The following is a 13,026-nucleotide window of genomic DNA, read 5'->3' as shown; positions in this document are numbered from 1 at the left end:
TTTAACTCACCTCATTCTCTCTGTCCACATTAGACACAGGGGACAGAGAGTAGTGTCTGTTGTTTAACTCACCTCATTCTCTCTGTCCACACGACACAGGGGACAGAGTAGTGTCTGTGGTTTAACTCACCTCATTCTCTCTGTCCACACGACACAGGGGACAGAGTAGTGTCTGTTGTTTAACTCACCTCTTTCTCTCCGTCCACATTAGACACAGGGAAGTGATCTGCCACTAGGACTTCTCTGAAGACTCTTCCTCCCAGGACCATGTTATGTCTATCTGCAGTTCTCACTACGTAGAGTCATCCTGTTACAACATCGGCCGTTCCCAATGACATCCTGTCTTGCTCTTACCCTTCCTACTGACCCACGTACACAATCTACAACCAGGACTTTTATACACTGGCTCCGCCTCTGGACACTATATACTGTATGTTATGTGTGACTGCATTGTTCTAATATCCTGGTTCAATCAAAAATCTAATCAAAATCAAATCTACTTTTATTTGTCACATGAACAGGTGAAATGCTTACTTAACAAGCCCTTAACCAACAACCAACAAGCTTTAAGAAGTTTTAAGAGAAATAAGTAAAAAATGAAAATGACAAATAATTAAACAGCAGCAGTAAAATAACAACAGCGAGGTACAGAGTTAATGTGCGGGGGCACCGGTACAGAGTCAATGTGCGGGGGCTCCGGTACAGAGTCGATGTGCGGGGGCACCGGTACAGAGTCGATGTGCGGGGGCACCGGTACAGAGTCGATGTGCGGGGGCACCGGTACAGAGTCGATGTGCGGGGGCACCGGTACAGAGTCGATGTGCGGGGGGGCACCGGTACAGAGTTAATGTGCGGGGGGGCACCGGTACAGAGTCGATGTGCGGGGGCACCGGTACAGAGTCGATGTGCGGGGGCACCGGTACAGAGTCGATGTGCGGGGGCACCGGTACAGAGTCGATGTGCGGGGGCACCGGTACAGAGTCGATGTGCGGGGGCACCGGTTAGTTGAGGTGTTTAAGGTAGTATGTACATGTAGGTAGCGTTAAATGACTATTCATAGATAAGAAGATTGAATGCTGTGCTCACTGTTGTTCTGTGTTCCGTCTGGTTTAACCAGGATATGGGGTCTGCACAAATCAAACCAGCTTTTATAAATCTGTTTGATTTTCCAAACTGAATTAATTTTAAAATTTTGTTTGTGAAGGTAGTAGTCCGTATTTATTTTTTAAAGAACCTCATGTTTCCTCATAAAGGTGTAAATGTGCATTCAAAGCATTGGTTTTGCTATCCACATTTTGTACAGTGAGTTGTTTAATTGAACTTATGATGTAAAATAAATGAATTCAGAATAAATGCATTGTCATGATGGGATTATATTTTGTTAAAGAGATATTGAACTTCACACTGATACAGTATGCTCCATAAATTGAACAACAATCAACTAATCTTTCTGCTTAATTTACTTCAGTGGAACTGCGTAAAGTGCTTCTGTATTCACAAGAAGATGCACGCAAAACAAATAATGTTGACATTTTTCATCACAATTTTTTATTTTGAATTTATAGAACATGTATATAAATTACTGTCAAGGCTACTACAACTTCTTTGGGCACAAGGCACAATATCCATTTAATGTATTAGAAATTCAACTTAAACAAAGAAGTAGTACATTTAAGTGGTTATTCTTTGGTTTTAGAGGGTAGGAAGGTGAAACTTACAACTTACAGAGTGCTGTAAGTCTCCCTACCAAGGCCATAGAAGAGGACAGTGTCCAGTGTTTCAATTGGAAAAGCACAGACATAATAAAGCTCGGTGAAGTAGATAAATGAGTCCCAAGTCTCTAGCCCTGTTGGAATGCACTGTGCCCCGTGTCTCAGGCTCTGAATGTGAGCCAGAATAATAGTGACCCTGGATGCGATTGCCAACTCTGATCCTCAGAAGTGATCCACATAACAGGTCATGTGAACATCTAGGCACTCAAAATGTTAGTACTGTAAACATAACATTGACATGAGGGGGGCGGTATGAAGGGAGGAGGGGGGTATGAAGGCTGAGGGGGGTATATGTAGATAATATTGTGCATTAACATGTCATGTATCACAATGTATTATTCTGATAATAATTTCCCATTAATCATTAAAAGTATGAAAACATTAGTGCATATTAATTGTATTTAAATATTAGTGCATATGAAAGGTATTTAATTACACTTTAGTGCATATGAAAAGTATTTGGCCTTATTACAGAGGAAGACGGGAGAGACTAATTCAACAAAAAACAGCAGTACCATAACGATGTCTCTTAAAGGAGACCGAGGCTCATTTAGATTTTCCACATCGCAAGGTTGCAGTGTCCATGTGTAAGAAGCGAACATGCATCCTCGTCTCAATATCGAAGGTGTTTAGAATCTGAGGGGAGAAAGGGTAGTGGAATATATGACTGATATGGCAGTATACAGTATATAAAGTATACAGTACAGTATATAAATAAACAGTATATAAAGTAAACAGAATAAAGTATACAGTATATAAAGTAAACAGTATAAAGTATACATTATATAAAGTAAACAGTATATAAAGTAAACAGCATAAAGTATATCAAGTATACAGTACAGTATATAAATAAATAAACAGTATATAAAGTAAACAGAATAAAGTATACATTATATAAAGTAAACAGCATAAAGTATATCAAGTATACAGTATTCAAAGTATACTGTATATAAAGTATACCAGAATTTAAAGACACCAAATGTCCCTGTTTTAATAGCTTGTGTTTGTATAACTCATAGTGAAATGGCATTTCCTTTTTTTATGAAACAGACAATTTGAATATCTTGTGCAATACACAGTAACACCATACCTGTAGAAAATTTTCAAAAGTGATTCCTTCATAGAATTCATCAGGTTCCTGAAAAACAAAGTAACCCAATTCAAGCAATATGGCATGATGACCTGTTCTTAGGCACGACACGAAGCAGTACACAGTAGAACAGTACTTTGCACTTCAAAATAAGGTGTGGTTCACTGTAATTAATCGTGCTATCAGCATATCTTACTCATATACCTACTACATCAACTATTTGATCAGTAGTACAATAAAGCAGTGTTAGTGATACCGTTACCATTTTGCCCCTTGTAGTGCTTGCCACTTCCAGCATGGCAGCGTCTGCGATGGCTTTGGCGGTCTCCTGTCCGATAGTGCCAGCCTTAGATAGGAGCTCCTCCACCACCTAGATAGAAAACAGCACAATGGTCCATAAAACATTTATTAATTTATTGTGTTATCTTGAATTTCTGATGTACACGCAATTCAGCTTTAAAGCTGCCATGAATATTGGAATAAACTCAATTTATACTAAAATGGTCAATGATAAACCGTCCATCACAAAGCGTCACAGGGATAGGAGTGCTGACAGGATCAGTATTGCGTTTTAGATCCTAATGTAAAATATTACTATGTGGACAGGGGGACCTGATGTTTCATCAGCACTACTTCTCTGAGACACTTTGGGGGGAATTCCGACCCGAGTTAAACACACCCGTAAATGGAAAGTCCCTTATATGCACTTTTCTCTCTATGAGTATACTAACCTTGAGAATAGCATGCTATTCACCCTGCTGTTCGTTTGGGGTGGAGATCAAATAAATGAAGGTTTGTCTGTGGTGTCTACAGATACACCGGATTCTGACCTTGACTTAATTCCCACCTTTACATGCGATGAAACTGTGAATAAGGGCGAGAAACCTGTCGGTTCCAAGTGGAACAACATCAACTTAATTTTTTTCTGATGGAAATAACACCATTCTCCATGCACTGCAATTTACAGATTGATAAGAACTATTGATAAGAGCTAGGTAAATGAGTAAGCCGTAATGACAGGACCATTGTCATCACAGTTCCATGATTATTAGGGTAGATTTATAGGACTACTGTTCAACCCCTATTGTACACTGTTCTCACCTTCCAATATGTAATGGATTGAACAACTGAATATGGTCACTTTCAGGATTAATCAAATAAATGTATTTTATTTGATTCATAAATACTTTCCTAACCCTAAATAATATACAAGATCAGAGTATTTTTAAATCTACCAATTGGTTCTGAAACGGAGATGAATATGCATATATTTAGATGGCTTTCATTAATTGATCCCTAATATTCTGAACCCTTCTCTCCATAAATTTTAGTGAGTCTGTCAAGAAAATTCAAATTAAAGATAGGCCTACACTAAATTCAAAGGGATGGCTTCAGATAAATTTACTGAAAAACACATTGAATGAAAACTCCACGAGAAAATCTGTTGGCTAGCAAGTGGGAGGGTTTTCAGCAGTTGAATTAAATGAATTCAGTGCGCCAAGGGAACCATGCCTGCAAAGCCTGTTACGCACCAGCACAAGGTGAATACCAACTGCTGAGAAGTGTGTAGGAAAGGCGTACATTTCCCAAGTCTGAATCGGGCCCTTTGTGAATACAAGCCCTGGGCCTGGAGGACTATGGTGAGGAGAGAGAAGTAAAGGGAGGCGTTACCCGTCTGTACTCCTCCAGGTTGATGGTGCCGTCGCTGTCTGTGTCATGCATGTTGAACAGAACTGAAGAGACAATAAAGAGGAACAAGCTAAACAGTATGTTTTTTACCAAATATTTTCTCCCCAAATATAGTGTAACTTAAGGGTCTCTTACTATCATTGTTCAGGGGAAGGATATGACTCTAATGGCTCTAATGACTCTAATGAATGATTAGAAAACAATTTGCCTCTGAGATTCAGCCATGATTATGAGGATCAAGACAGACTGGCTGGTGCACTTTAGGCCCTATTTAGATTCTAGACAAGAGTATGATTACTGAACTGAAACTTTGTTAGAATTCTATCTACGCTTGAAGAATTGCCCTTAGAATAGAAACTCAGAATATGTTATTTTTCTTCAATTATAAATCTTGGTGTTGACTTAGTATCAAACCCATGTATTCTGCATGACTCAAGACCACGTTAGCTCACTGAGTTAAAGCCTAGGAATTAGCCCAGGGTACTAACCCAAGTCTTAGACAATCTTACTTTACTCATCACCAAACCAAACTCACATCGTAGTTTCTCCCTCCTCAGGTTCTCCCTCTCCTCCTCCGTTATGCCCATGGCTGCTGGGCGGAAGTGAGTCATCACCATAAGGAACTCCTCAAAGCCAATCTCCTGGACAGTACCCGTCTCATTCTGATGGAGGTTTCTGGATCAGGATACAGGGGAGGCATTTAGCTGGTTAAACCAGGCTCACCAGTGAGGACAGGGTTCAGTTTGGTTCAACCAAACAATTAGAGAGGAATACAGTCACAGTTACATGGCAATTCACTGACTGCCATGTGCTGAACATGCTTCACGACTAAAGCCTTCACAGCATCACTGATTACTTCATGAACAAAACTCTTGTCTATGTGTAATAACTTGGTTATAACAGTCAATGGCAGTAAAGATGTATTGCATGAGTGATTTCAATATTTTCATTATTTTATTTTATATATTTTTTTACCAATTTTTCTCCCCAATTTCGTGGTATCGAATTTGTAGTTACAGTCTTGTCTCATCACTGCAACTCCCGTACGGACTCGGGAGAGGCGAAGGTCGAGAGCCGTGCGTCCTCCGAAACACAACCCAACCAAGCAGTACTGCTTCTAGACACAATACCCACTTATCCCGGAAGCCAGCCACCACCAATGTGTCGGGAGGATATTTTCAACACTTTGGCTATATACTCACCTTTTATCAAAGAATGCATTAATAATTTGAGCCCGGATTGGATTGTTATCTAGAGCAGGGATGCTGGCCAAATCCTCTCGACTGCAGAAGAAACATGATATGACAATATGTTAGTAACAAGTCAACAACAAAACAGAAAACATGATATGACAATATGTTAGTAACAAGTCAACAACAAAACAGAAAACATGATATGACAATATGTTCGCAACAAGTCAACAGCAAAACAGAAAACATTATTATTAACATTATCAACTATTAATCAAAGTTAAAGGGCGTCTTTCTTTCTAAAGGTCAAGGTTATTGTTCTGTCAATACATATAATTTAAATTCAGTACAGTACAGAATATCAAAAATAAATACTTGCCCACTCCCTCTTTCTTTTTAAAGGGAACGCATGTGCAATCTATCACTATGTCACTATGCAAGGCAACCTGCCAATGATGAGTGATTGTGTGTGTGTGCGTGTGTGTGTGTGTGCGTGTGTGTGTGTGTGCGTGTGTGTGTGTGTGTGTGTGTGTGTGTGTGTGTGTGTGTGCGCCTATGTCTGTGTGTGGCCATAACATATATACCCACAATGCAACACATTCAAGAGGACTTAGCAGGCACTATTTTAGGCCTAGATTCAATCAGATCATGCGTTAACCGACGATAGCCGACACCCGCATAGCTGATGTTTTGGAGGTGTTGGAGGTGGAACTGCTGAGCAGCTGCTCTTGTTCATTGTCACGAAGCCACACTCATCCCACTAATATTAGTTCATAAGGAGAAAGTGTGGGCGATATAGAAATAATGACACTCACATTTAAAATAATTTGACAAAATTATGAGGATTTCTATCGGCCTAATCGAGGTGTAGATTACATCTCACATTCAAGTGTTCAAACTTGTAAACAAGGCTGCATGAGATTTCTCATAATGCGACTCCGTGCAGGCAGGTGTAGATTTACAGTGGGGCAAAAAAGTATTTAGTCAGCCACCAATTGTGCAAGTTCTCCCACATAAAAAGATGAGAGAGGCCTGTAATTTTCATCATAGGTACACTTCAACTATGACAGACAAAATTAGAAAAAAAATCAAAAAAATCACATTGTAGGATTTTTAATGAATTTATTTGCAAATTATGGTGGAAAATAAGTATTTGGTCACCTACACACAAGCAAGATTTCTGGCTCTCACAGACCTGTAACTTCTTCTTTGAGAGGCTCCTCTGTCCTCCACTCGTTACCTGTATTAATGGCACCTGTTTGAACTTGTTATCAGTATAAAAGACACCTGTCCACAACCTCAAACAGTCACACTCCACACTCCACTATGGCAAAGACCAAAGAGTTGTCAAAGGACACCAGAAACAAAATTGTAGACCTGCACCAGGCTGGGAAGACTGAATCTGCAATAGGTAAGCAGCTTGGTTTGAAGAAATCAACTGTGGGAGCAATTATTAGGAAATGGAAGACATACAAGTTCTGCCGAAGTCGTTGCCTCTCCTTGTTCGGGCGGTGCTCGGCAATCGACGTCACCGGTCTTCTAGCCATCATCGATACATTTTTCAGTTTCCATTGGTTTTGTCTTGTCTTCCCACACACCTGTTTTCAATCCCATCCATTACCTGTTGTGTATTTAACCCTCTGTTTTCCCTCATGTCTTTGTCAGAGATTGTTTATTGTCAGTGTAGTGTTTATTTGTATAGGTGCGCGACGGGAGAACAATCAAATCGACGGGAGAACGAGGAGGACGAGGACGAGGAGGAAGGGGAGGAAGAGGAAGACAAGAAGGTGCTCAAAGAGGACCGAATCTGACAAATGAGATCCGCGCAACACTGGTCGACCACGTTGTCAACCACGGCCTGACGCTGAAGGAGGCTGGACTGCGAGTACAGCCAAATCTAAGCCGATATACAGTGGCAAGTGTGATGAGAACATTTAGACTGGAAAATAGGTATTGTAAAAATATCATCATATCAAAAATATCTGCACGGTTTCAGTTCCTGCTTACAGTACTGTATTCTATGCACTATCAGCACTTCTGTTACCTTTTCCTGTGAAATTACTGTACTATTGTATACTGTTTTTTTTCTACATAGGATTGTACACCTGCATTGCTTGCTGTTTGGGGTTTTAGGCTGGGTTTTAGGCTGGGTTTCTGTACAGCACTTTGAGATATCAGCTGATGTACGAAGGGCTATATAAATACATTTGATTTGCTTCGATTTGATTGAGGTCTTCGTACCCATATTTGTTTTATATTCATTTTTCTTATTAGTGTTATGGAGCATGTTACTTGGAGATTGATTAAAAGACTCCATTTTACACTCTGTTTGACTCTCCTGCGCCTGACTTCCCTGCCACCTATACACACGTCTCTGACAACAAGAGGTCCTGGAGTGGCCTAGCCAGTCTCCAGATCTCAACCCCATAGAAAATCTTTGGAGGGAGTTGAAAGTCTGTGTTGCCCAGCAACAGCCCCAAAACATCACTGCTCTAGAGGAGATCTGCATGGAGGAATGGGCCAAAATACCAGCAACAGTGTGTGAAAACCTTGTGAAGCCTTACAGAAAACATTTGACCTCTGTCATTGCCAACAAAGGGTATATAACAAAGTATTGAGATAAACTTTTGTTATTGACCAAATACTTATTTTCCACCATAATTTTCAAATAAATTCATAAAAAATCCTACAATGTGATTTTCTGGATTTTTTTTTCCTCATTTTGTCTGCCATAGTTGAAGTGTACCTATGATGAAAATTACAGGCCTCTCATCTTTTTAAGTGGGAGAACTTGCCCAATTGGTGGCTGACTAAATACTTTTTTGCCCCACTTTATAAAGGTGGGAGCACATGCATTGTCAATGTCTCCATTCTTACTGTTCAACTTACATTGACCATTTACCAACTAGAAGTTTCTTTGGCATCTCATGTTCTCTTTAGGTATAATGCCAGGAGCTACTTGTGGATTTGACAGCTCTAACACAGTTTCACCTCCGACACCGCCAAAACAACTGCTAAGTGGATGTCGGCTAAAGCGGATCTGATTGAATAGTACCCTTAGTTTAGGTAAATAATACTCAAACTGTTTTCAATGAAAAGGTGATGTGTTATGAATACATGGATATGGGTAACAGACAATGATGGACATGTTGGTATATGGATATGTTGGTGTTGGTGACTATATATTGGTGTTGGTGGACTGTATCAGGGCGTTGGTGGACTGTATGAGGGCGTTGGTGAACTGTAGGAGGATGTTGGTGGACTGTATGAGGGCGTTGGTGGACTGTATGAGGGCGTTGGTGGACCGTATGAGGGCGTTGGTGGACTGTATGAGGGCGTTGGTGGACTGTATGAGGGTGTTCGTGGACCGTGTGAGGGCATTGGTGGACTGTATGAGGGCGTTGGTGTACTGTATGAGGGCGTTGGTGGACTGTATGAGGGCGTTGGTGGACTGTATGAGGGCGTTGGTGGATTGTATGAGGGCGTTGGTGGACTGTATGAGGGCATTGGGGAACTGTATGAGGGCGTTGGTGGATTGTATGAGGGCGTTGGTGGACTGTATGAGGGCGTTGGTGGACTGTATTCGGGCGTTGGTGGACTGTATGAGGGCGTTGGTGGATTGTATGAGGGCGTTGGTGGACTGTATGAGGGCGTTGGGGAACTGTATGAGGGCGTTGGTGACAATACCTTAGTGTCTCCTCATTGTTACTCAGCTGTCTGAATCTTTTGTTGATGTTGCCAATCTGCTCCAGGGAAACTGAAAGAAACCAACCACAGTAGTTTAGAGCAGATTAGCATTAGCAATATATCAGTAGTGAGCCACTTAAGACTTAAAGTCCTAATAACTTCAGAGTATTGTATTTCCAGATACACCGCCCTCCTAGACTGGTTGGATATCTTTACACTGCTTTTCATTTTCATTCAAGCTTTCCTTTTGGATTCTATATGTTGTGAAATGCAAAACATTGAACTGTAGCAAAAAATTAAGTGCAAACAGGTACAGAACAGATAGACCTGTTCAGAACTGTGACAACAATGGGCCTACGACACAATCAGCCTGATGATAAAAACACAATCAGCCTGATGGAAAAACAAACACACTGGTGTGATTATATTTGCATTCAAAGGGAACGTTGAATTATTGACTTATGTGTGGGCTAATGTCTTCACATGAGCATTTGAATGTTATGGTTGCTAGATACAGTTATAGAACCACAGTTTGTGATATTTGGAAGAGGTTATTTAGCCGACAATAGTGTTTATTTTAAAGGAGGAACTTGCTTCGCCTCTCAGTGCCTGTTAAGAGCACACACTCAAATGGATATTTACAGGAACAACAACTACTGTAGGTGAATATGCTTCAGTAACCACAGAACAATAGGCTACCACACACTAGACTTTGCACAGGCAGGTGTAGAGATTAATGTAGGTGGCGGTGCATTCATTGTCAAGATCTCCATTCTCACTTTACACACATGGTAATAAACTTAAGTTGGAATTTTATTGGAAACGGTCCATGATCAATCAGAGTATTATTATCAGTCTTCATTGAACTCTCTCACCCTCTCTTCTGAAAATCAGTCATCCCGTTTATGAAAGCAGCCAGCTGATAAGATTAGCAGATCGATGTTCCAAACACCTAGCTACCACTTCAAACCTGTACGTGTTATACACTGAGGGGAAGCTAACCTGTACTTCATCCACGTGTTATACACTGAGGGGAAGCTAACCTGTACTTCATCCACGTGTTATACACTGAGTGGGAAGCTAACCTGTACTTCATCCACGTGTTATACACTGAGGAGAAGCTAACCTGTACTTCATCCACGTGTTATACACTGAGGGGAAGCTAACCTGTACTTCATCCACGTGTTAAACACTGAGGGGAAGCTAACCTGTACTTCATCCACGTGTTATACACTGAGTGGGAAGCTAACCTGTACTTCATCCACGTGTTATACACTGAGGAGAAGCTAACCTGTACTTCATCCACGTGTTATACACTGAGGGGAAGCTAACCTGTACTTCATCCACGTGTTATACACTGAGGAGAAGCTAACCTGTACTTCATCCACGTGTTATACACTGAGGGGAAGCTAACCTGTACTTCATCCACGTGTTATACACTGAGTGGGAAGCTAACCTGTACTTCATCCACGTGTTATACACTGAGTGGAAGCTAACCTGTACTTCATCCACGTGTTATACACTGAGTGGGAAGCTAACCTGTACTTCATCCACGTGTTATACACTGAGGAGAAGCTAACCTGTACTTCATCCACGTGTTATACACTGAGGAGAAGCAAACCTGTACTTCATCCACTTGTTATACACTGAGTGGGAAGCAACACTTTTCACTTCCAAAAATACTGTGATATTTGTTGGACTGTCAATACATTTTTAGATACATAATTGACTGTGCAATATTGAAATTATACTTTTTACTACAAAGTAAAAAATCTGACTATAGAGTAACCTGTAGACTCAACATATTAATCTTGCATGGAGCCATATTGGCAAGTTGCATGACATTCTATACAGCTGGTTCAATAAACAGTGGTCCCTCTGTCCTTACCTACCACCACCTACCACCCTCTAATCAAATTTTCAATTGAATGACAGAAGGACAATCCAACTATTGTCTATTCATGTGAAAACAGCCAGAATACAGCATCTCATTCTGTGCTCTTCAGAAGACTGACCAAAGAAATGTGACTATGCAATTCAGAATTCTAGTTTGAAATATGAACTGAGGAGGCACTTCTAGATTTGCTACACTGCCCCAGTCAACTGTAAGTGCTGTTATTGTGAAGTGGATACATCTAGGAACAACAACGGCTCAGCCGCGAAGTGGTAGGGCACACAAGCTCACAGAACGGGATCGCCAGGTGCTGAAGTGCATAGCTCGTACAAATCGTCTGTCCTCGGTTGCAACACTCACTACTGGGTAGCAAACTGCCTCTGGAAGCAACTTCAGCACAATAACTGTTTGTCAGGAGCTTCATGCAATGATTTTACGTTTGCCTAGCAGCCGCACGCACACAAGCCTAAGATCACCATGCGCAATGCCAAGCATCGGCTGGAGTGGTGTAAAGCTCGCCGCCATTGGACTCTGGAGCAGTGGAAACGTGTTCACTGGAGTGATGAATCACGCTTCACCATCTGGCAATCCAATAGACGAGTCTAGGTTTTACGCATGCCAGGAAAACGCTACCTGCACCAATGCATAGTGCCAACTGTAAAGTTTGGTGGAGGAGAAATAATGATTTGGGGCTGTTTTTCATGGTTCAGGCTAGGCCAATTAGTTCCAGTGAAAGGGAATCTTAACGCTACAGCATACAAAGACATTCTAGACAATCTTGTGCTTCTGTGGCAACAGTTTGGGGAAAATGTTCCTGTTTCAGCATGACAACGCCCCCATGCACAATGCGAGGTCCATACAGAAATTGTTTTTTGAGTTCTGTGTGGAATAACTTTACTGGCCTGCACAGAGCCCTAACCTCAACCCCATCGAACACCTTTGGGATGAATTGGAAAGCCAACTGCGAGCCAGGCCTAATCGCCCAACATTACCCGACCTAACTAATGCCCTTGTGGATAAATGGAAGCAAGTCCCTGCAGCAATGTTCCAACATCTAGTGGAAAGCCTTCCCAGAAGGGTGGAGGCTGTTATAGCAGTAAAGGGGTTACCAATTCCATATTAATGCCCATGATTTTGGAATATATTCAGTGAGCGGGTGTCCACATACTTTTATACATGTAGAGTATTTTCCCTTCATCAAAGTTTAGTCTATTTATTGATAAATAAGGAGTTATTTTGCATTTGACTATAATCAAATAGAAAGTGAAATAAAACTGTTAGAGTATTGTAAAGCCTAGGCTACTTACATCCAGTTCGATCAGCCAGATATTGGAACTCGTGTTCAGTGCCCGCAGACTGCGAGGCTCCCATTGCGATTATTCTCAAAAGAGCTGCAAATGCGCATTGAAGTTATTTCAGGAGCGCACTATGATCTTAACCGCAGGTAAAACTACTTGAGTTGTACTGTCCTCACTAGTACCAAGAAGCTCTTTCCTCTGCTTTCATAAGGAAGTTAGTAACATACTCTTTATTATGGTCCATTGGGAGAGACGATGTGCTGACTTCCCCAAGGTCCTAAAACAGTGTACCATTGTGGAGGAATATATATCGATTTTTTTTACATGAGTCAATTCAGAATGAATCGACTGTGTCCTTGAATTAATTACTGGTAATGTGACGGACGCACAATCAGTCATTAATAGC

The 13,026-nt window shown here is 41.1% G+C and overlaps 2 protein-coding genes across 2 annotated transcripts in view; one reads left to right on the top strand and one right to left on the bottom strand.

Annotated features, from left to right (window-relative positions):
* The window catches only part of LOC118937383 (F-box/WD repeat-containing protein 8-like), a 29,234-nt gene extending 27,385 nt beyond the window's left edge, over nt 1-1,849 (top strand). The window contains exon 6 of the mRNA XM_090191128.1: nt 212-1,849. The gene's annotated coding sequence lies outside the window, so the exon portion shown is untranslated. The remainder of the gene's footprint in view (nt 1-211) is intronic.
* LOC110536377 (calcineurin B homologous protein 3) lies at nt 1,526-12,993 on the bottom strand. Its single transcript, XM_021622134.3, has 8 exons — nt 12,630-12,993; nt 9,429-9,498; nt 5,754-5,834; nt 5,087-5,226; nt 4,534-4,595; nt 3,125-3,232; nt 2,863-2,910; nt 1,526-2,408 (listed from the first exon to the last, which is right to left on the bottom strand). Exons 1-8 carry the CDS (start codon nt 12,691-12,693, stop codon nt 2,319-2,321), a joined length of 663 nt encoding a protein of 220 aa, XP_021477809.2. The 5' UTR covers nt 12,694-12,993; the 3' UTR covers nt 1,526-2,318.
* Between the last annotated feature and the right edge of the window lie 33 nt (nt 12,994-13,026).

Source organism: Oncorhynchus mykiss, chromosome 11, assembly GCF_057628025.1.
Source record: "Oncorhynchus mykiss isolate SJ-2025 chromosome 11, ASM5762802v1, whole genome shotgun sequence".
In the NCBI taxonomy this organism is placed as follows: Eukaryota; Metazoa; Chordata; class Actinopteri; order Salmoniformes; family Salmonidae; genus Oncorhynchus; species Oncorhynchus mykiss.
Note: the sequence above shows the minus strand (reverse complement) of the source record. Positions and strands in the feature narration are given on the sequence as shown.